We start from the raw sequence: 24,946 nt of genomic DNA on the forward strand, positions 1-24,946 counted from the left end.
TGAGCACCTTTAGAGCAAAGCTTTACAGGGATGCAGAGACTATCATGACGAATGTCCTGCTTCTAATTAAAGATTCATTCATTCAGTAAAGAAAAAATCTGAAAACAGAAAAAGGGCAGACTTTCAAGGGGCAAGCCAGAAATCACCAGCAGAGTGCTTTGGAATTTTAAAGGAGAGAAAACAATCATAATTGGCGAAGGGAGAAATACTAGGACACACACAAATGAATAAACAGTCCACACTCAGAAAATCAGAACAGTTGCTCATCGGGAGTCTCTGCTGGTGGCTTGGGCAGGAAGGATGTGGACACACAGCCGGCTGGTGGCAGCAGAACGAATGGAGAGGCATGGGAAGACTGAGGGGGCAATGGTGTTGGCAAGTGGCCACAGATGCACGGGCAGTGTGTGCGATGGTGTGTGTGCGCGCGCATGTGCACCCACTCGTGCACACGCCAAGCAGGACGCTAATTTTACTCTGAGGAATTGCAGCACAGTTTCTCAATCCTGAGAAGTCAGGAGGACAAGCTGGTTTGGGGGATGACCATGAGAGCTGGGAAAGTGTGAGCAGAGACAGCCCGTACTTGGTGAGTGCCCAACAACTCCAGGGGGAGCTGGCGGGTCTCTTCCTCCACTTTATTCCCCACCGTAGAATGTGCATCAACATATTGTCCACAATGTCCTGTTTTCCTTCTAGCCCCAAGGAATCCCCTGAAACAGAGGGAAGCCCCTGGCTCTCGTGGCAAAAACAGAAGTTATACTCCCTGGTTCCTCAAGTTATAACCACACATACACTTGCTGTCCTCCCAGAAAGCCCTCATAATTCGGGTCCATCATGAGTTGTTAGAAGGTCTTATCACCATTTATACTCTTTCTTTCTTTCTTTTTTTAAATGTTTATTTATTTTTGAGAGAGACAGAGAGAGACGGAGAGAGACAGAGTGTGAGTGGGAGAGGGGCAGAGAGCGAGGGAGACACAGAATCTGAAGCAGGCTCCAGGCTCTGAGCTGTCAGCACAGAGCCCGACACGGAGCTCGAACTCACGAACCACGAAATTGTGACCTGAGCTGAAGTGGGGTGCTTACCCGACTAAGCCACCCAGCCACCCCACTATTTATACTCTTTCCACACTAAATGAGTTCTGTGTTCTAAATATCTGTCCTATCAATAAAAGTTTTAGAACACGACAAGCTTTGGGAAGCTATAGACTACACAGGAGTCAACACAGCAGCTCACTTCCTGGGCTCCGGGTTTCGGATACCTCACTTTCCATCTTAGGACAGAAAGTCTAGTGACGGGAAGCTCAGGATCCAATGGGAAACCTGGTGCATAAGCCCCTGATGACCCTCCCCCATCCTTACAGGGGAGGAGTTCCTAACGGTCAATGGCTAATGAAGAGGCCATTAGGGAAGGGAGGTGCTATTGTTAATAGGCCCTTGTTGGTAAACACATGGAATGAAGGCAAAGATATGTCAGGGCCTACACGGAACGCAATTAAGTGGAGCTCCTTCCCCACTGAGTTCCAGTGTCTGCAAATAGCAGGGCTGTTTCTACACTTCCCTGCGGGCATTCTCTGCTACCCTAGAGCAGCAAGTTGAGCCCCTGTGGATTAAAGGACAAAACCAGGAGGGATGCTGGCTTCCATCACCCCAGTCCCCCTTGCCCTCTCACGATTCTATAAATCACTTCTGGCAGGTAGCTGGGAAGCAGCTGCGAATGACAGTTTTGCTCTGGAGCACAGGAAGCCACCTTTTAACCCGCCTGCTGTTGTTTGTCTCTCGAAAACGTGACAAAGGAACAGATGTAAGCAAATGCCAACTGTTGAGAGGATCTGCTTGGAGCACTATAGGAAGCCTGTTCTGAGCCACAATCACACCAGCCGCTCAATGCAAAGACAACTGAGGTCATTTCCTGACACCCCTATGCACGCTCTGTTCACATCAGGTTGGGGCCCGTGGCGCAGAGGCAACTCTCCGTGCACATCCCTGCTTCTGCCTTTGCCCTGTGCTTCCCAGTTTTGAAGCCCCTTCCCAAGCTGGGTTCAAATGACACCGAGGAATAGGTCAGCCTCACCTCCTAGCGGTCTTCTCTGATCCCCAGACCCCTCCCTGTAACGTACCCTGGACTAGAGGACTGACTACACAGTGGGTGCCATTCTCCAAGCCTCCCGTGGGTCCATCTTATCTCTGCCCAAACCACCCTGTTATCTCCATGAGGGCTCGAGGCATAGTTTCTACACCTCTCTGTTACTAAAGTAGCATTTTTCAAATCACTGGTTCCATGATGAGTGCATTAGGACACACATTTAAAGGGCTGCAGCTGGTATTTACAAATATGAAATAAAAACAGCTTATGAAAGATACTCTTGGGATAAGGGAGGAACTAGTGGGGAACTCTTAGATGATATTAGGGAATCCCTATTAATTTTCCCAGGTATAGTAATGGCATCACGCTTGTGGAAGAGAATGCCTTGCTTTTAGGGGATGCATGCTAGAGAATTAAAACATTGAGGTGACTTACTTTCAACTGGACTGGCAAAAAACAGAAACAATCACGTGTGTGTGCATGTGTAAGTATCTACAGGTACAGATGAAGCAAACAGGGCAAATGCTGAATGTAGAGGTTTACTGATATTCTTTAAATTTTCCAGTGTGCTTATGAAGTTTCATAGTAAAAAGTGGAAGAAAATGAAACAGAAGAGAAAAAAAATCAGAATGCAGAACATGAAATATGATCTGATTTCAGGTGTGCGTGTGTCCTAGGTTACAATGCAAATGTATCTCTTACTGTGTGTGGGGGCCAAGAGTTTGAAAACGCTGCCCTAAAGCTTCCTCCCTTGCACCAAGCACACAGCAGGTGTGTGATGAACTGTTTGTTAATTAACTTTTAGAAGCACAGGATTTCAAAGACGATGCAAGCTGAGAAATCATTTTGTTTCCAGTAATATCCCATTAACTCCTGCTGTGTCAAAAGAGCCAAGCCCTTTCCTGCCTTAGCATACTTGCGCCTTACTCCAGTTCAGCCTTCAGGCCTCTCTTATCACAGATGTTTAATTACTCTTCAGAAAGGCTACTCTGGCTTTTTCCCTGATGCCAGAGAAGGAGATGTGTTAACAGAAGACTCTGAGTAGGGCGACCAGTTGTCCCGGTTGGCCTGCGACTGAGGTGTTTTGCCAACTAGGGACTCCCAGTGGTAAAAGTAGGACAGTCCCAGGCAAGCCGGAGAGTTGGTCACCCTAAATCTGCGGAAGGCTGTGAGAGAACCTGGGACAGGCCGGAGAGAGGTGCCGCGGTTGTGTCAGGCGGCCAATGGTACCCCCACAACATGGGCAAACCTAGCACAGCCAAAACTGTGACAAGATAGAGATCTCCCCCATGGCCTCCCAATAATAACGGCAAATGCCAAATTGCAAAGTGTCTCTCACATCCTTAAACAGAACCTCTCTCTGATTATTCACCAACTCATCCACAAAGCAAAGGACAAAGGGAACTTACCGTAAAAACGTCATCATCGCCAAGCTCAGCTTCATTATGGATGGTGGAAGATGATGTGGTTGAGCCTAAAAAGACAAAAAATGTGATAAAACACAGTTCCAAAGAAGGCGAGTCAAAACCAATCATTTAAAAAACATATTTTAATAAAACCACATTCCATTCCTTTCAAATGTGAATCATCAGCAGAAATATGTAACCTGGGAATTAAATGTTTTAAATTTATTCCTCTTTAATTGACTCTAGTTAGGACATTCCCTAAATTAACCCTGCCTACTGTTGTTCTTAATCCCTCAAGCTTCTGCATGGGCCACTTGAGAACACGCACCCGGAGAGTCACCTGGGCGTGGAGAGGAGAGCCAGCCCACTGCTCTGAAGCACCTGCTGAAGCCCAGACTCTGCCAGTGTCCCCCCAGACCCCTACAGGGTAGTGGGGAAAGCACTAGAAAGCGACACCCGCAACGGTCTCCGTGTCAGTTTCTGGTCTTTCCATCTGGCAATACGAGGGTTTGACTAAATAGCTTGTTTGGTCACCTCCTGTTCTGAAATTCAGACACTGGACTCAAAAACCCAGACTGTGGGAGCTGCCTTCAAAGCAGATACCCACGCAAGGAGGTTTTCTTTTGCAATATTGGGGCATCTGTGAGTTGTCCGTTTCTGCAGGCCAAAATTTGGGCTCCTGTCAGAAAACCCAGTTTATTCCATTATGGAATGCTTTGGTCATTTAGGGTTTGATTTATTACTTACTTGTTCATCCCTTTCTTCATTCTGGCATGCAAATCTGTGTAACTTCTTCCTTTCCCCCTCACAATACCCAATAATGCATGGACCAACTTAACGGATACTGTTAATGGCCAAAGAAAAACATTGAACTCTGCCTAAATGATAGGTATACCAAAAGGCAAATTTCTTCTCTATCTCCTTTTCTTGGTTAGGTCTTTAAAAATGTGCATTTAGAAAACATTTTGCTATTACATTCAGCTGAAATTTAAAAAACTGCTCAGAAAGGGATGAGAGCTATTTAAATTTCTACCGGGGGACTGCAGGAGAAAAAAGTAAGTCTTCTGCACAATTACTACTGATCTTTCAGGACTTTTCTCTACTAGTTAAATTATTCCAGTCCATCAACATCTGAGGAAAGTTTGACAGAAACAGCTAAAGAGAGTATATATGGAGAAAAAAATTACAAGTAAGAGAATCAAATTTTGTGTGTACCTTCACAGAATAAGTGGACATACTGTACAATTCTATCAGCAACATGGGAGCTACTGTCTCTCTACACTTTAAAAGCTATGTTTCATAACAACTTTTTAAATATTTGCCACCTTACGTCAGACCTAGAATGTGAACGTTGATTTTTAATTACCTTTTTGGCTATCACACGTTGTAGTGAACAGACTCATGTTCTTACTACTAACGTTAAGCAAGTTTCCTTTTTAAGATTTGCTTTTCGCTCTTCCCCCAAATCCACAAAGAAGAAAATGACTTCAGAACACTCTATGTCTTAAACAAATGAAGCATACATTCTTTTGTAATTAGTCTCCCCAAATTCTGGATTTGGCTTTCACATGCCTTGCTTTATTTTTTTTAAAGGGCTCTGGCTATGGCCACTTTAACTCTCTGAATGGATAACTGAATGTAAAGAGTTTGCGTGTTTGCATCTGTGGACCCTAGAAAAGCCCGTGAGAACTGACTGCCCAAGAGCCTTCCAGGCCACATTCAGAGGCAACACACTGTCTACTCCCCACTCACCCACAGACCAAGCCCTACACCGAACCAGGGCTCCAGGACTTACAGATCCCCTTCCTTTTCAGTACAGCCACACACCGTGAGCTCTCATTATAGGACGGCAGTCACTAGGCCTGGCACCTTCCGAGCCAAGACAGATCAGACCAAAGGCATTTCAATAGTCAGGGAAAAGTGTAATCTGTCAAAAAGTCATTGACATGGAAGTCCAGAATTTGTCTTTCCAGAGCAGAGTCTGAAAAACAACTGGGTTCACTCCTTAGTCTGAAACCCAACTCCTTTCCCCCTGCACTGTCACTTAGTAATTGTTCTCTGTGGATGTTCCTCAAGTTTTGCCATCTACTGACCTGCCCACCCCAGGCCTCCCTCAAATAAACCACAAATATATGATGGCAGACAACTGGAATAAAAAAGACCCTGGAACATTCCCACTGTCCCCCTAAGAATGCAGTGACAAAATTCAATACCTTCTATAAGGTCTTCGATTGCTTTCCTCACTCCCCTGTCAAAGGCTCGAGCATCAGCAGGGCTTTGGAAAGTAAGTCCAAACTTCCTATTGTCGACCTTCCAATGATGAAAGGTTGGGTTGGCTTTGGTGTAGACCAAGTCCTTTCTTACATAGCATTCCAATACCACCTGAAGGATTGAAACGCACAGGCTGGTTACTTGTGAAATAGCCGTGATGGTGTCTGGTTACAAAAACCCAACTAGGAACCATCTATCATTGCTGGCGACTAATGAAAACCCTTCATCCCCGCCTTATCATATCTGTCTCTCCATCTCCAAAGAAGCCTTCGCTTGCCTTGCGGACCATCCATTCTTTGTTGACCCTGCCCTGCTCGCCTTTGGTGATGCCCACTGGACTTCTTAAACCACCCTGGTTCTCAGTCATTTTAGTTCCTCCTGCCCCTAACTGGAGGGCACTAAGGGGAAGCCCAGGTCTCAGGGCTTCAATCTGTTTCAGGTTTATTGCTTCTATGTCAGGACCTTTGTACTAATGGTTCTCAATCTTCCCTCCTCTGTCCTGATGGGTGTTTCCTAGTGACCTCACATGCAACATGTTGAAAAAATTAACTAACCTGTTCTGAAATTTCTGCTTCTCGTTTCCTCTCCCAACTTCCCATATGTAGCAATGCCAACCCCTCTCTGTTCATGCTATCTCAAAATCCCTGTGGTTGTCTCTATCTCTTCTGCTTTCTCTAGCCCCTGTATTATTAACCATGAGGTCCACTTCATTTTTCCTTGAACATCTTTTAGATCAATCTCATTTCAGTTGCTCCCACCCTGATCTGTTAAACTTTTATCTAGATTAGAACCTCTAAGTTTCTAGTGATCTAGTTCCAGAAATGCCTTTTACTAAGCTGTAACTTGGAGTAGATTGTTTTTTTTATGCCAGTTCTTCCTGTGACCCTCACAATTTAGTACTTGATTTTACAGTATTTTCTAAGTTTCACTAGCCTTGTGCTCCTAACCAGACTGTAAAAGATCAAGATGTATTACAAAATAACTCCATGACCAGCACAGTGCTGTTGTTGATAAAGATAACAGAGTTTAACATTACACAAGAAAAGCAGCATTGCCACCCCACGAATGTAAACTTCATTCTTTATTCATAAAAAAACCCTCCAAAATAGCGACGATATTTATTCCTATGGCTTTATTATGTGCACCAAAGGGATTCTGCTAAATTTTAATAGCTTTGCTCTTGTGTTGGCAAAGCTCCACATTTAACAAAATCTTATTACTTTTAGACTAAGCGAAGGGAAAGAGTGAAGCTTTGCCTAAGTTATTGTAAGTTCAAATAAGAGAAGAACTTTGAATGAATACGAGTTTCAAGAATACATCTAAGCAAACAGAAACTAAGTGCTGCCAATAAATGTTCTCTGACTTAATAAATAGATGAGTATAGTAGTCAAATTGGTATATCAAATAGCAGTCCCAAGCAGTTCACTTTATTACATTGTATTGAAAGAAGACAACACTCCCCTCACACAGTTCTATTTATGATTAAATCGCTTATTATGGCCATTTTTCTCTAAGAATAGTGCAATGATTAAATGTCAGCCCAGCCCCATTCCAAATTGGGGAAATCCAAATAACCAAGGCTTTAACCAACAAATGTTATCTATTTTAGAATTTAATAGTCTCAATTCAAAGTCTCAAAATAAACTTTTTGTAAAAACAAAGACTTCCAGTTTCTCCGTATTTTTTTTTTTAAAGTAAACTCTACCCCCAACGTGGGACTCAAACTCATGACCCCAAGATGGTGACCCTGAGTCTCTTGCTCTACCGAATGAGCCAGCCAGGTGCCCCTCTCCATATTTTTAGGGTGAAAAAAATTAGCTTTTGGTTCATGTTTTCCAAGCTTAAGATTACTCAATGGTAAATTTTCTTAAAGACGTTCTAAAATTCTTAGAAAAGTAAAGTTCAGCCACCTAAAATAAGTGAGGGGAAGGGGATCAGGTACCATCTCTTTACATCCTGTTAAGCAAAACAACATCACTACATATCCAAGTTTAATGACAAAAATGAAAAAGTTCAGATGTTTTAATCTTCACAGGTCTAAACCCTAGTGAGGTTTGGCATTAACTCCAAACTCGAGAAGGGCTTTAAAAAAGGTATCTTTGAAAATGAGATGCACGGGGAGGAAAAAGGTGATTATATATTCTCGTTGGAAGCTTTAAAAAAATAGACACAAGAACTGTATATTGTCCAAGATTTAAGTAATCTACACGAATATGTGAAGGCTCCATACTTGCTTGCCTCTCCGCCCCCACCCTCAACGCCTCTCCACTTCTCTTGAGTCAGCCACTATCAGTATGGTGGACACAATGCCACGTTCCTTTCTGTGGCTTCTTTATATACACACATAAGTTTGTGTGTGTTTTTAAACATGGCCATACCTATAAAAGGCTCTGCAAGTTGCCTTTTTCTCAAGGACACGTCTTAGAGGTAGATACAGAAAAATACCACGTTCTGCTGAATGGCTCAGTGGACACGTTGGAATTAGTCATTCTCCATACTTATGAACAGGCATGTAGATTTTGCTAATCAGCCAGTTTTAGAGATAGTGCTGGAATGAACACCTCTATACACGATCTCAAATTTTGTTCTGCGAGCTCTAGGGAGCCCTCCCTCTCTACCTACTTCAGGCTCCAGGATGGCATAACTATTTTCAGATAGTAGGACATTTTGCCATTTCATTGTGTTGCCATTTCTACTGAGGGTGCAAAAGGCACAGGGAGGTAAAAACTGCTGTGATGTGGCATGCATCAAGGCAGTGTTGTGGCACCAAACTGTACTATGGTCACCTGATTCATCACCGCCACACGGTCAAAGTGAAAAATGCCAGTTCTGTGTAGGATGGCCCGTGATGAAGAAGCTAAAAATCATTACATCTTGACCCTTGAGTACACAGCTCTTAGCCTGTGTGGTGAAATGGGAGGTGTACCTAACTGGATTCTCCTATCTGCTTCTTCATTCAATCTGCCATTATATGCTGTTGGGCTGACGTATATGAAGAAACTTTGGCTTTGCACAAATGCATAGATGAAAAGGGAAGGGCATTTCTAACAGCCTTTTTCACTTCTGCCGCCATACGGAAGAACGACGCCTGTCTCAAGGAAAAGTACCTGCGCAACGGTTTCAGTAGTGAGTTGAATTTAACTGCCTTTTTCATGGATCACCAGGTTTACTTGAAAGAGCAACTGACAGATGAACTATGGTTATTCAGACCCGGTACTTAGCAGACACTTTCTCGAAAATGAACACAGTGAGCCTGTCACTTCAAAGAAAACAACTGGAGGTATTTGTTGCCAATAATAAAATCTGAACTTTCAAGTGAAATTAGAATTTTGGACAGCTTAAGTCCAATACTTAACGACTTTTCTAATGATATTAGTGGTGATGTTAAGAAATGGGACTTTTTCATTATGTAGAATTAGATGTAGCAACATTTGGCAGATCTGCTGAACTCAGTAAACCATTATTTTTCAAATGACATGATGTTCAAAAAAATCAGGAATGACTAAAAGATCCACCATTCAAAGTGAAACATAAACCAGTAGTTTTTAATGTACCACAGTATGAAAAGTTCATTAATGTGGCTTCAGATTCCACATTTTAGAAACTATTACAAGCCGAGTTTTGGTGTCATATCCAAGAAGTACATCTACAATTACCCGAAAAGGTTTTCCCTCTTTTCCAACTACTTATCTGTGTGAAGCTGGATTTTCTTCATATACTTCATCCAAAACAACATACTGCAACAGCTTGAAGGCAGGAGTAGATAGTAGAATCTAGCTATTTTCTATTAAGCCAGATATTTAAAGAGATGGCAAAAATATAAAGCGATGCTAGTCTTCTCTCCAATTATTGTTATTCTGGAAAATGGTTCTAGAGGGATGTCACAAATAATTTTTCTACATTTCAGTTTTAATTTCTAATATGGTAAAAATAAGTAGCTGTAACTCATAAAACAAAAGCTTTTGGGGGTCCCTCAATAAAGTTTCAGAGTGTAAAGGGATCCTGAGACCAAAAATGTTTGAGAACTATTGCTTTCCTTAAATCTTCGTGTATAAGTCTATTTCTATAGGATAGGGTTTAAGTACGAAACTGCCAGGTTAAAAAGTATGTACATTTAAAATGAATATCCTGGCAAACTGCTGTTAAAGAGCTTTACCAGCTGGCTCTCCTACCAAACGTGTGTGTGTGTGTGTGTGTGTGTGTGTGTGTGTGCGCGCGCACGCACGTGCATGCTCACAGACCTGCACATGTACAACCAATGGAACGACCAACCTTTCAGATTATGTGATTCATCTTCATAAGTTGATTTCTCATGGGATTTAAGGAATAAACTTCTCTAGTTCATTTAAAATGATTCAACTCAGGGGCGCCTGGGTGGCTCAGTCGGTTAAGTGTCCGACTTTGGCTCAGGTCATGATCTCACGGTTTATGGGTATGAGCCCCACACTGGGCTCTGTGCTGACAGCTCAGAGCCTGGAGCCTGCTTCAGATTCTGTGACTCTCTCTCTCTTCCCCTCCCCTGCTTGCACTCTGTCTCTCAACAATAAATAAACTTAAAAAAATGATTCAACTCAGAAATTTTAAATTTACACATAATTTCTCAGGAAAATTTGACTGTCTCCAACTTAAAAAAATTATCCAAATAATGACTTCTTAATGGATGTCTGGAACACAGATTTTTTTTCCCATAGAAACCATGGAAATTCTGTTCATAGGCTTCAACACAGAATTCAAATAATAACAAAAATCAATGTGCTAAATTCTAGAACTGCACTACATCGGAAAAACCAGTGGTAACACTGTTCCTACCAGAGAAAGCATTTCTTGTCCTATCTAGTTAGAATACTAGGAACTCTGGTGCTATCCACCCACCGTATTTCAGAAATGATCTCCACCCTCTCCCCACTATTCCACCACTTAGAGAGGAGGTCCTTCCACAACGTATACCATTTGCAAGCTCCCATGTGGGTTCGCACCCATGTGGGCAGGAGTGCTCCATTATGGAAGTGTGGAGTCACCCTATGTCCAAAGGGTGTGTGTGTGTGTGTGTGTGTATCGTGGGACAGGGCAGGGGGTCAGGGTTAAGCAGCACTGGATACAAGAGTCTAGAATTTCCCAGAGTGTGAGGGATGGAAAGATGGGAAAGCACAACTAGGTATATGAGCATGTGATTTCAATACGACTACATACAAAAGTCTGGAAGTGGAGAGTCACAGAATATAAAGGGGACAGGAAGAGAAATGGAGTGACAGAGAAACATGACGGGGGTGGGGGGTGGGATGGAAATGAGCCAAGGCACACAATCCTTGTGCAATAGCAACAGATTACAGAAGCTGGTTCACAGCCACGACTGCCCTATTGCTATGCAGAACTAGTATGAAGGGACCAGGTTGGGGATTCACAATGAAACGGTTCCTGATGTTGGCTCTGCTAATAACCACATGCCCTAGACCGAGGAAACGGATCATCACTTCTTGGAGCACTGAGTTTCCCCACTGCAAAGCAGAGATAAAAGTATCCTCCTCCTTAAGAATGTTACAGGAATTTAACTGAGGGCTTTGCTTTGACCAAAATGGTAAAAGTTTACAATTATTAAGTGCAAGTCAGTGGTAAGATACAAGTTTCTAAAATATATTTCTAAAACAAAGGGGCTGGATGAGACAATCTAAAGGCCATTTTAGGTTGACATATTCTATGATAAACCATGAAAATACCAAGAAAAAATAGATCTAAAAAGATTTAACTGCTCAGGCAAGATAATTTGCTAACATGAAAGTAATAAAAAAAAATACAAAGGGAAAAAGTGAAAAAAAATTTATCAACATTTTTGTTAGAAAAAGAACACCAACTAAATAAAAAGGCAAGCAACAAACTAGAAAAGTATTTGCAGTAAATATGGCAGATGAAGATTAATATCTTTCTTACATAAGAGGGCATATATATCAAGGAGAAAAGTAAGGCCCCCAATAAATAAATAAGCAAATGACATTAACAGATAATTCACTGTTACAACTGTTAAACAACTGTTTAACAAACAGAAAAACATTGATACCATTAGTAACTAATAATATGATACTACTGTTACTCTGTCAAATTGGTAAAGATTTAAAATATATGACTCTCGGGGCACCTGGGAGGCTCAGTCAGTTGAGCGCCCAACTCTTGATTTTGGCTCAGGTCATGATCCCAGGGGTCATGGGATTCTCCCCCTGCACCTGCCCCCCATTGGGCTGTGTGTCGGGCTCCACGTTGAGCATGGAGCTTGGTTAAGATTCTCTTTCTCTCTCCTCGTGCTCTCAATCTCTCAAATAGAATAAAAATAAAAAAGATTTAAAATATATGACCCTCAAGGTATTAAAGGAAATTCTCCTATATGCTGGTAGCAGTTCTTTGTACAAGTATCAACAGTCATAAAAATTTGACCCCAAATTATTCCAACAACATAGTAAAGGTGGAAAATGCAGGTAGGTAATACTGCAGGGGGTGGGGGAGGGGGAGAGGAGGGAAAGAACCTTAATAGTTATAATAACCCTAAGGAGATCACCAAATAAACAATATTATATCAACCTTATACAGCAACGAGGAAAATTCCTTAGAGAATGTTAAGGCAAAGCAAATGAGACACAAAATGGTTGACAAGCTCTGTTCGGAGCTATGAAAAAAGAGAAATATGCACAAGGGGGAAAAAACTACACTAAAAGGCTAAAGTTGGTTGAGCACATGTGGCTTGGCTCAGTTTTAGGGTCAGAGTGACGGAGTATCAAATACTAGTTACATGCTCTCAAGATGGGTCACGAAGAACAAGGAGTTTATCTACAAATCTTGATTTTTTCAGTTATAATTATACAGGCTATTGTAAGGACACAGTGAACTAAAGGACTAGCATTGTGTTTAGCACATGGTGAATGTTAGCTAAATGGTGTTATTTTACTTTTTACTGGGAATATGGCTACATTGTAAATAAGAATGCTTTAATTATTTGACTAATACATAGGGAATTTTCTGAATGGACACACTTCTTAAAATGAGCTATGTTCTCCCTTTAAACTTTCATTCATTTCATTTTTGGAAATGAATCAAGCGTGAAAATAGCATTTCTGTTAATCTATATATAACACTTACAAATTGTTCTGTCTTATCTATTTGGTAACTTTTTTAAACAGTAAGAAGTGGTTGCAAAAGCAGATTACATTTGTACATTTAACACGTAACACTCAACAGACACGCTCGCTGTTAAGGGTCTCAAATGTCACACTGACATTTCCTGTGCTGTCTTTATATTTTTTCTGTTGAGATCCAATAAGATCCTGCACATTTTGAAGCAACAGTTGGCTTCTGAGTATACACTCCATGATCAAATACAGATAGGAGCAACGTTCTTCCAGGTTCAAGGCTACCAATTAAAAATAGCAACTTTTCTTCATATCATGGATTCCTTCATAGCTCAGAACTGGACATCCACATTCCTTCCTGAAACTCTATGTTATGAGCTACTAATGCTCCACTCACGTGAGAGAATATTACTCTCCAAGGTATGTATTTAACAAGCATGTAGAATTATTATAGACATGTGATACCACTACATTTTCCAAACAGGTTTTATTCATTGGTATAGGCAATAAAAGCTACGGTATCTTTTAGATAAACAGTATTTACAAATAACCAAGTATCAGGTGACATTCTGCCTTTGCATTTGACCTTTTACCATCCAAACCTTGACGGCATGCTCCACGAATAAACCCTACATTTTTAAAAGCCCAGGCTTCACAGCTCACTAGAATGTGATTCATGACAAAGAACACGCTTCTGTTTTGAATATCTTGTTACGGTGACAGAAAGACAGCTTAATTAATCAAAGACGCAAACAAGATGGCCAAATATACTAAGCACCTGCGTTATCTGGTGTGGTAAGAAAGGACTTCACTGGAAAGTCAGGGTTATGTTTTGTATTTGGCATCAGCTCCAGAGTTGTAACTTCCGAAGCTTTCACAACAGTTTGAAGTCAGAGAAATAAGGGGGGGGGGGAGGTGCGGGAGGAGACAAACCTATGAGAAGAGGGCCATGATTAACGGAAAGCAATCAGTCGTTGCTGATTTAACACCACGCGTTGCATGTCTACCATTACCAGTTTGTCTTTCTGTCGTTCACCGTGGATGAGAAAGCCGCTTCGTCCATTGCCTTCGGGGTGCATGACCTTACAGACACCCACGCGACTGATCCCGCCTCCTTCCTGTGGGAACCATCCCCCGCTGGAGTCATCTCTGGTCATAACCACAGCCTTGACACGCACAATATAGCTGTCACTAAAACGACAACAAGAAGAATGGGGCATGACAATGGTCTGGCAGCTGCAGGACATGTTTCACAAGGCAAGACGACCACCAGCCAGCACTTTTCTAGACCCTTCAAAAGAAAATCGATGCCTGGCAGCAACCTTAAAAGGTAATCCTTCTCCACTTTTAGGGAAAAAAACAAAAACAAAAAACACTTAAACTAAATATGGTACAAAAGCACATTTTTAAAAAGATACCCAGCAATTGCAAATATCTATGTGTCTTTGAAGATGTATGCAGGCATAACATTCTCTACAATCTGGGTCTAACTATTAATAATAAAATGAATGAGCTAATTGCTATAATTTGTTATCTGTAAGTTAGGAACCAACGCACGACCTAGGCTTAACACTTTATAAAGCTAATAATCTTCTGATTTAGCACAAATAGGATAATTCCCTTCCAAATCGCAAATCCACCACGCAATCATTTGCATAGGTGGGAAAATGTTTCAGTTCCAACACCCTTTACCCATGTGTAGCCTTCTGTTTATGATTTTATTTTTTCCAGTCTAAACTTCAATTTTGCAGTAAGTTCTTTTGCACATTTGCCAAAAATCCTCTTTCTTCTCCAGAGACCAACTCTAGCTTTTCATTCTTCATCACTTTTGGGGAACTGTATTTGGATTTTTCAGCAAGGCCACTTAAATTCTTTTTTGCTGTTTTCTTTCTTTGGATAGAAGTCATTTTTTAATGCATTCAAACATATATTCACATCTTCTACATGCCAGGCGCTGTGCTAGATTCTAGGGCAACAGAGATGTAGAGTAGCACAGAACCCACTCTTTCCTTGGGACTCAGGGGAAGACCACCACCCACCCCAGCGCCAGGCAGAGCCCGGCCACTCCATCTTCAGTCTCCCAGAGACCATTTAGACAGTCCCTCTGCCCCCAACCCCTGCTCACAGCACTCACCCTCAAAGGGGGAGCCACCTAGGTCTCCCGTGACTCCCTGCGGCTCACCTCTACCGTGCCCCCAACTCCCTCCACAGTGCCCCTGCACTCAAGGTCCAACATCCTTTCCTCAGATCATCCCTTTTATTTTTAAACTGGTAAAATACATGTGAGATAAAATTTACCGTTTTAACTGTACGCTTCTGTGGCATTACGTGCATCGACACTGCTCTACAACTGTCACCACCATCCCAATCCAGAACTTCCTTCATCTTCCCAAACTCAAACTCCATACCCGTTAAACATGAAACTCTCCGTCCTCCCCTCTGCCCAGCCCCTGGCAGTCGCCACTATACTCTGGTCTCTGTGAATTTGACTAATCCAGGTACTCAGATGTTCTTTTCACTCTCTTAACCTGAATGTAAATGTGCTCTGGGCTGAGCTTCTGGGGCCCACTGACATGAGGCCACATTCTCTCTCCTACATCTCTCCATGCTTAGCCTAGATGTGGGGCAGGGTAGTCACCTCTGCTCCAGGCTATGGCCAGCTCTCCAGTTTCTCTGAAGCTCACAAGCCTGGTCATGCCCGCCCTACCCTTCTTCAATCTTCTACAGACCTCTGGGCCGCATCCCTCCCCTCATCCTTGGAAGACATGGGCAAACGGGCTCACTGTCCCTCCACCTCTCCACCATGATCCCTGCTGTGACTCTTGACAATTTCCTTATTCACACAAAGGATCTGTACAATTCCTTGGCCTCTCAGTTTCTGGAACTCTTTTCCAATGCCCTTCTCTTACACCCAACCTCAGGTACCCACGCCTACCTCACACACATGACCTTGTCATTACTAATATCTGCACAACCTCCTTAACCTCAGTTTCAAGCATCTTGCTCTCTAGCTGCCATTTCTCAACTTTGCAGCTCACTCCCTCCAAATTCCTGTAATTCTTCACCTCTCTGGGAACAATATCTCTTGCTCTGACCACCTTTCCCTTTCCCCCCTTCCCCACATCCTTCATGTTCTCACTTGATTCGCTACTCAAGTTCCACGGTCTATCACGACACTCTTTTGTACAAAACATAACACATTGTCCTCTCTTTCCCCACCGTAATGCCTGGTGAACCCCAACCCCTCTGAAATTCTACTGTCTACCCAACTCCATGCCCCCACCCAGGCTGTTGAATACTACTTTGGTCAGTTTTAGGTCTAGTTTTAGTCACCAACCTCAGGCGGGGAGCTCTTAAGTGCCTCCCAGTATCCTGTTACATTTCTCTGATCCGTCCCCAAGAAGACAATTTCACAGGTCCACCTACCCTGTCCCTCTCAGATGATGGATGGGCTTCCTTTAATTTCCCTGTGAAAAATAGGCAGTCAGAAGGGACCTTGTACCCGCGCCCACTAGCACGCCTATTACTTGTGACCAGTATTCTCTGCCTCTCCTCTAACTATGGCTAAAGCACCCAGGACCCACACCAAGCACCTTCTAAATGCGCTAACAGTGCCCAAAATTCACATTTCCACCCAGACCTCTTCCCTGAGCAGATCAAATGCCTAAGGATTTCTCTCCTTGGGTGTCTAATAAGCATCTCAACCAACATGTTTCAGATTGAACTCTTCATTCTCCATACCTTATCCTATTGGTTCTCTCTTCAAAATATATCCAGAATCTACTTTTTACTACCTCCCTCAACACTGCCCTGATCCCAGCTGCCAACACCTTTCAGACTATTTCAACAGTCTCCTAACTGGCCTCCTTACTTCCACTTCTGCCCAACTTTCTATGACAATAGAAAGGTGAGTCAGATTATGATACTCTACTCAAACAAACTATACAATAGCTTCCTACATTACTCTGAGTAAAAAGCAAAATTGAGCACTTATCATTCTCCTGCTTGCTCATTCTACTTCAGTCCCATTGCCCTTGTCCTCCACATTAAGCACACTTTGACCTCAGGGCCTTTGCACTTGCTATTTCCTCACTCTTTCCCCCCATATGCCGACTTAGCTCATTTCCTTATTTCACTCAGTTCTCTGCCCAAGGTTATTTTATCAGAGAAGATTCTTTGTCCACTTTATATAAAGTAACACCCTCCATCCCTCTTAAATCTTCTCATTCTTCTTCGTCTTTCTACCTGTTACTAAAACAACATCTGCCCTATTTGCCCACTTTTGCCAACTAGAATGTAAATGCCATAGGAGCAGTGCCTTTGCCCTTTTTGTTCACTGCTCTGTCCCTAGAGCCTACAACACTGCTTTATGTGTGTGTAGTAGGCTAAGGAACAAACGGGTAAAACACATTTTATAAACAGATGAAAAAAATTATTCTTAGCTAACAAAATCTCTGAGAAAAAGTAGAGCCTTCAATATCCATTTGCTTATGAGCCACAATAGCTTAATTGGGACAGGATAAAGATTAACAAGAAAACTAAATTTAATAAGCACATGTTTTCTATTGTCAATCCATCCATCTCAGGATTCAAACCCATATTCATTTAGATCGAAGACATCAGGAACATCTGATAACATTTGTGTAGATCAGTTACATGCAAACAATTTGAGAATATACCTTCCCCCCACCCGCCCCACCCCATTTATTCTAGAAAAATGAAGGGTCCCCAGGATTTGTAATTCTCTAGTATGAAACACAGCTTTCTCAAATCTTCTGGGAGTATGCTATGGGTTCATCCCAATAGGAAACGGCCAAGGCGAGTAACTGAAACTCTACACACCTCTTGTGAAAACATGCTGTTTACTTTTTTTGTGTTGCAGCTGTGTGTTCTCCCTTCCTTTGAGGAGATTAAGTAAACACGAAAAAGGGAAGTTTGCATTATATTGGTGCCATAAACTCATTTCCAAAGAGTATTCATTTATTAGAGACTAAAAACAATACCTCACCCGTTGGCTTCTAGTCTACAGGGGCTGTTCATTTTGGCCTTTGCTCGCAGCCTGCAGCATCCTCTTTCTTGCCCTAATTCCTCTTGTGGCCCTTCTCAAGAGCACAGACTTGTCTGATGGGGTGTGTGTATGTTGGGAGCAAGGGAACAGAACACCCAGCAGCCCATCTCCTCTGGCAACAACCCCATCAGCCAGCATTAACCGAGGCATCTGGCTATTTAAAACAAGGCAGGGGATAAAGTGTTGCACTAAAAGCTGTGAAGGATGTCTGGATAATCCAGCTGCATGGCCACTTGCCAACTGCTTCCTATCTGTGGTGTATTTATGTTACTCAGGCACTTCACCCCACCCAGAACAGAAATGACAGTGAACTCTACTACCACAAAGGTATAATAAAGGAGGAAGACTCCCTTCCCACCTTCCCCTCTCTCTTTCTGGAAAGAATCAAACAACATGTTTAAGCCATATGTTGGGTTTGTTTGGGGGAGGATGGAACAGGAAGGGCAAGGGCAGATTCGTTTTTTAATGTGCACAGAAAATGGTGGTGGTATGCTTAAGAATTTCAAAAAATGCTATTGTTGTCAAAAATAACCCAATTTTAAGAAAATGCTTCTGCAAGCAGCGACCGCTAAACCAGTATAACTGATTAGGAACTGGTGAAGTTCCACACGTGGATCCAAACACCAACTGAATGGAATCCTAGTGTCTGACCTTGAGCTAAACTGCCCCCAAAGACTCAGTGTCCTTACATATGGGATTTGACTACCATTACCCAAACATTACCATATTCTTTCGGTGTATTATGAGTAAAAGTGGCTTTTATGAATTGAACTGGAGATCTGCCATTTAAATGTGGTTTCTTTAAGGAAAAAGCTTTGCATTCCCAACATATGGGCTTAGCTGTAAAAATAAGACTTGTCCTGTGATCACTCCATGTGCAAAAGAGGTAGGTGATATCCTACGGTAGGATGGGGGGGCAGGGTAAGAACAATTCCAAAACTAGGTTTTTATGTGGGGGTGCTGATGCACAGCAAGCTTTAGATCTCCGGCTTTTGTGTTCTAAGCTCTCTCCAGATTCAAAGTGGACCCTGTGTGGACCTTGTTACAGAAGTAAACAAGGTAAACAAAGGAAGGGTAGGAAAGGGTGATGAGGCAGCATTCAGAGCCAGACAGGTCCAGCAGTGCCTTGACCTTCTCAGTAGCCAAAGAATCCTCTAGTGCAGCTTCAGATTCTCTCATTTGCAAAAAGCAGAGATGGGATGTCCTGAGGGTTAAAAGTAGTGCTAGAGGTCAAGTGCTTGATACAGACAAGTTTGGGAAGTTGTAGCCATCATCATTATTTTTCCTGAAAGCCTGACTTTGATTACAAAAAAAGGTCCTTTAAAGACCAGCTCCCCTGGCCACTAAGAGTGGGTTTCCAGACTGCCTGCCTTTTTCAGCTATCAGACAGCGGAGGAGCGGGCCGTCAGGCTCTTGACAACAGAAGAAAATCCAAAACGGACCATCAGCAATTATCAATGCAAATCAGATTTATAAAGACCTAGTTTGAGCCTACATTTCAGGCACACCTGTAGCGGAAAATAATTCCATCTGCCATCTGTGAATTGGCCCTGTGCTCCCACCCCTCCCCCACGCAGCTCCAGAGATGGAGACTGGAACTTTTATGTACCCCCCCCCCCCCAGCTACTTCCCGGCCCCCTCCTCACGGCCAGCCTTCATCTGATTACAGGGCTCCTGTATCTCTCCATTATGCTAAACATTACAGCTAACTTCCTCCCTGCGCTCTTTTCCACCCTTTACTACTTCACCAGACCTTGAGAGGGATTAACCAAGATCCTAGCCTCTCAGGCTCCCTCTTCTACCTGGCACAACCACCAGCCACCAGCTGAGCCAAATATAACACAAGTCCTCCAGGGGAGCCAGGCACACTCTTTACTGCATTTGTATCCTGCACCCCACTCCACCAGTCACCGTCGTGCCTACAGATTTACAAAGTCTGACTTCATTATTACATACGTATATCAAGTTTTGTATGTATGTAGAACACATAGTGTATATGAAATATGTGTCTAGTCGTTGAAAAAAAAAAGCATCAACAAAGTATTTCAGTATCAAATGCGTTCAAAAGCCAGATATTGGTCCTATTCTATTTAAGCAGGTTTCGTGACTGGCTCTTTCATGAAACATCAACTACTTAAGATCTTTTTTTTTTTTTTTTTAACAGGGGACTGGTCTCGTTTTATAAATGTGTATGTTCCAAAATTATAGGCAAGGAAGTTATACATAAGGTAGGTTTGTGCTGGGTGGTAACAAGATGTTCAGCTCTGTTCCAGCCACTAAAGGTAGGACACTTGCTCTGCCCACTTACACGTCTGCCTAAATGTGGACTGCTTGTACAGTTGGGCCATTATAGAAAACAGCGGTAAGAAAAGCCCACTGAAGATGCTCAATCTGGCAGCAGCCAATTCTGGCAAAGGCACCAGCTCTCCTCTCAAATGCTGATGAGCAGGCACTATGAAGCATAGAAGGAATTTTCGGAACATCAAACGTTTGCTCATAAAGAGAGCCTTTTGGGTGATGGTGGTAGTAGGTACTTGTCTTAACAATGATTAGGGATAGTCTTCACCCAGGAACCAACAGACTGAAACCCAGGGGTCCTGTGGGAGACAGAGAGAGCGTGGGTGGGTGGGGGGTCTGGGTATGGGGCTGGGGATAGGTTTTCCTCCTTTACTATGTGTGGGCTCAGAAACCTTGAGTGAAAATAGGAGAAAATGTTTTAGGAACCCCCAGTATAGTCTTGCATCATAAGGCAGTGAGTTCTGCTGTACACAAGGTCACTAGAGCCCTCCATGTCCAAGCCCTACCCTCACCCAGAGGGGGAGATATGGGACACGTCCATTCTCATCCTCAGATGCCACGTATAAACTGAGCATCTTTGTTGTTTATGCTACCTAGCTACGCTGAAGCATATAAATAGACCCACTCACCCACACACCGTTTTCTTCTGCACACAACACAAAGGGTAGCTTTTTCCACTATTGTGAAGGACACTGCCAGCAAGACTGGTGTTTGAAATAGGAATGATTGCTACATTTGGTAGTATTTAAAAAATTCTTTTTTAATGTTTATTTCTTTTTGAGACAGAGACAAGAGTGCGAGTCAGGGCGGGGCAGAGAAAGAGGGAGACACAGAATCCGAAGCAGGCTCCAGGCTCTGAGCTGTCAGCACAGAGCCCGACGCAGGTCCAAACTCATGAACCATGAGATGTCATGACCTGAGCCGAAGTCAGCAGCTCAACTGACTGAGCCACCCAGGCGCCCCTTTTCTATTGGAATTTTATTAAAAAAAAAAAAAAAAAAAAAAAAAAAAAAACTCCTTTAGAAAAACTACCACAAACTCGTAGTTTATAAGCCAGTGATTCTAGGATTCAAAATAAATACCCATGCGCTGTTTACCAAGGAGTGCTGATTTAGCCTTCTATGTGCCTCTATAGATTCTTCCTTTAAGTTACAATTCACTGTAAATAGACACATCTTCTAATCTTAAGTACTGCTTTACACTTTCCGGCCATAAGAGCCAGAGCAGCACATGCACTGAACATTCTGGCACATTCTCTCTCACATGGGGCCAAGGCACCTGCCCTGTGGATGTCCTCAGGAATGGACGTTCTGCAGGGCTGGCTCAAGTGGAGGGTACTGGGCAGTGTGCCATTCACCACTCTGCTCCCTCTTTCTTCGCTGCTGTGTCCTGTGACCCACAATAGCCACGAAAAGGAAATGAAGCAAAGACAAAAAGGAACAAAGATCAGGACTGGAAGTTAAACTCATAAGCTTTACCGAGGCTTAAAGAGGCCTTTGAGGAAATAGTTGAGGAAATACCAGAGGCAATTAGGGATCCTCTGACGTCCTTGCAGCCTGGGAGCACTGACCTGGGAGCACTACTGACACTTCTAACGCGCCGGAGAAATCTATGGCTGGCCAAGGCAAGTCAGAGCTTCCGTGCCCCTACCTGGGTGATAGCTTCAATTCTAGGGGCAAGCCTTCATGGCCTGTGAACAGAAGGTGGCGGTGCCCATAGCAGTGTGTGGGCATGCTAGCCATTACTTTTGTGAGTCTCCTGCTCAGCAAGGTTTACAGAGTTATATTAAACTCACTCCACTGGACTGTGTGCAAAATGAAGTTTTTCATTTCACCTCTGACTTTTATCGCCTGTAGTCTGAACAAGCATAAATCTTCCACAGGAAAAGAGTGATTCGGCTGGATTCTACTTATACTCGCAGGGTTGTTTTTTTTTTTTCCTACCGTAAAAATCTTTTGATTTTACTTATTTAACATATCAAATGTCTTAGGGATAGAATTGTAGTTTTTTAAAGAAAACAAAACTTTCCCTCCCAACATTTCAATTCAGTACTTAAATTCAGAAGCCACAAGAATGCTAAATATATACTATCCATGATGATGAGCTGCCTTACAGCTGGGGCACAATAAAGATAAGGTGTTGGGGCTGTTCTGCTAATATATAACCTCAAACCCTAACACGGAGCAGTTTTAAACCCAGATAATGAAGTGCTTGCTGAAGGAAATCTTAACTTCAGCACTCGAAAAGGCGATCTTAGAAGTCGTATCTAAGACAGATTTTTTTAAATGGCTCTTTGGCAACCCTCCCTGTGTCGATAGAACTTTCCTGAGCAAGTACCTCTTGGGGTGAGGAATGCACGTAACTAGAAGAAAGGCCCCAATGAGGTCAAGCTTGAAGCAATGGGGCAGGACAGGCTTGGTAGTTTATTGTGGGGCGGATGCATAATCAGTGAAGAAAGGAATCATTTTTCTTAAAATTTGAAAACTATTTGCTCTAATCCCTACTAATAGCAGAAATCCTAATTTCTCTACCCTAGGGGAAATTAGGGAACTGGAGACTCCTGGGCATGAGCCCTCAAGTCCTAGGGTGGGTTTCCTGGTCAACCACTTGGGACCTCTGTATCCTTATATGTCAAGTATCTATACAGTGGGTAATTAATTACCTTAATAGCAGGCTGTGGAATACACTTTAAATTATTTGAGTTTTAAAACACTGGTTTTAGGACATTAAACAACAACAACAGAAGTAAATATAATTTTAAATAAAAAACTATAATTCCATGAAATTCAACAAAATCAAAACCATTTTTTTTTTTTTGGAAAAGATTTCTTCTGTAAAACTTAGCATCAAATGATTCTCTGCCCTGTCACAAGTGAAGATTATACTAGCACAAGGGGGATAACTCACATTTAGACTCTGGTTTTCCAGGCATATCAATACCAGACAAGGCTTCCAAACCCAACTGGACATGTCACCAGTCGGCCTCCTCTCCTCAACCCGTGCACCTAGGAATCTCATCCACTGTACCCAGTTACCGAAGTAACAAGATAACATGTACATGGATATGTGTGTGTTCTATTTTAACATTAATTCTATCACACATCATGCACAGGTTCTTAAGCGGTTAAGTTAACATGGGAATTTCAGGGTCAGACAAAACATTTTAGCCAATTACGGTAAGATTTTAACACAACAGTTCACCTAACGTTCTGGACATCTATTGAAGATTTCGCAGTTTTTGTCAAAAATCACCAGAGAAGGACAACTCTTGGACATGGGTAAATTACTTAAAGAAAATTTATTCAACCCAAAATAGAATGAATCTACTTCTTACAGACTGAAAGTTTCTATACTGAAGGGCTGAATTTCTGGGCGATCACCCAGTGTGAAGTGGGGGTGAGGGAGGCCTGGGAGGCGAGAGGCCCAAGTCTGAATCTAGGTTTATGATTTTGCTTTTATTGTCGGCTGCTTTGCTGAGCCCGGAGTTCAGTGGAGTTCATAATTAATCAAGATCAAAGGATCGCCAGCTTAAAACAAACAAAACAACCCACCCCTGAAGAATCCTTTCTTCTTCTCCTACTTTTTACTCTGAAAGCAAGAATTTTCTTTGAATTTCCCTCTGTTTTACACACCCTTCCGAAAGTGGTATTTACAATCCACATTTAAACCCCCAAAGGCCAGCTAATGGAAATGTTCGATTACTACAGAAAATGAACTCTCACCACATGAAAGTACACACGTCATAGAAAAACTGGCACTTCAAAACACAAATGGCAAAGGGAGTTGTTTAAAGTTAATAATCTCCAATTCAGGTCTTTAAATTGCAGCCCTTGAACTTCCAAGTCCGACTTTCTCGGAATATCTTTGGTTGCTTTCTCACTGAATTGGAGAAAAGAAAGGAAGAGTGGACTTAATGATCGGCATGCTGAAATGTTTAGGGAGAAATGCAGTAGTATCTGCAACCAGTCGGAAATACATTAAAAAAATAACACGGAGTCTTGGATGGAGGGATGGACAGATACATACATGTGCGACAGAGCAAGAGCAGTAACATGCTAGTTGCAGACAGGATATAGTGAGTGTTGGTGCACTTGTTTCAACTTTTCTCAACAACTGAAAACTTCCATAAAGATGACGAGAGAGAACATTCATAGTGCTATACTATTCTAAATGGCGATCAACACTAAATCAGAAGTTGCTGATAATGGTACTAAAGTCAGGTTACCTCTCCTCACGCAGTCCAGCTCACACTTCCCACTTTTTACTTGCCACTCCTCACCCCGCCCACCCTAAAACAAACCCCGTGCTGAAAAGGTCAGGAAATTACTTTACCAAACTATGTTTGTTACTACCAGTTCTAAATCTACAAAATCCTCTATGAGCCAGTCCTTAATAAAACCTGCTCTCACACAAAAGAAGGTGATAATTTAGCCCACGAGGAGGAAAGGAAGTCAGCATGTGGAGCTAACAATATGCTGGCTAGATTTTAAGAGCCTCCCTGCTTCTGTCCCCGACAGATCTATTGGACAAGGATGCCCTTTCAGGCGGCAAGAATTACCAATTCATTTATTCCCTTTCTTCTAGGATTCTGCCACCTGCTTCGACAGAGATGAAGAGCTTAACACACAAAGAAAGAAAGAAACAAAGTGCACGCAAGGCATCTGTTCTCCCCGAAGAATTCTGGATCTCTTCCTTTCCCAGGTAGAGCCCA

General features: G+C 42.5%; 1 protein-coding gene and 1 long non-coding RNA gene across 3 annotated transcripts in view; one reads left to right on the forward strand and one right to left on the reverse strand.

The window, feature by feature from the left end:
* The window catches only part of SPRED2 (sprouty related EVH1 domain containing 2), a 111,046-nt gene that overhangs the window by 18,548 nt on the left and 67,552 nt on the right, over nt 1–24,946 (reverse strand). For both annotated transcript variants that reach the window (XM_027072329.2, XM_015073657.3), the window contains exons 2-4: nt 13,883–14,060; nt 5,700–5,868; nt 3,490–3,554 (exon numbers count right to left, since the gene is read on the reverse strand). In XM_027072329.2, the coding sequence (XP_026928130.1) occupies nt 3,490–3,554; nt 5,700–5,868; nt 13,883–14,060 (412 nt within the window). The remainder of the gene's footprint in view (nt 1–3,489; nt 3,555–5,699; nt 5,869–13,882; nt 14,061–24,946) is intronic.
* Nucleotides 24,557–24,946, forward strand: part of LOC113603225 (uncharacterized) — a 29,136-nt gene continuing 28,746 nt past the window's right edge. The window contains exon 1 of the long non-coding RNA XR_008289360.1: nt 24,557–24,936. This is a non-coding gene — a long non-coding RNA (uncharacterized LOC113603225). The remainder of the gene's footprint in view (nt 24,937–24,946) is intronic.

Source organism: Acinonyx jubatus, chromosome A3, assembly GCF_027475565.1.
Source record: "Acinonyx jubatus isolate Ajub_Pintada_27869175 chromosome A3, VMU_Ajub_asm_v1.0, whole genome shotgun sequence".
Taxonomy (NCBI): domain Eukaryota; kingdom Metazoa; phylum Chordata; class Mammalia; order Carnivora; family Felidae; genus Acinonyx; species Acinonyx jubatus.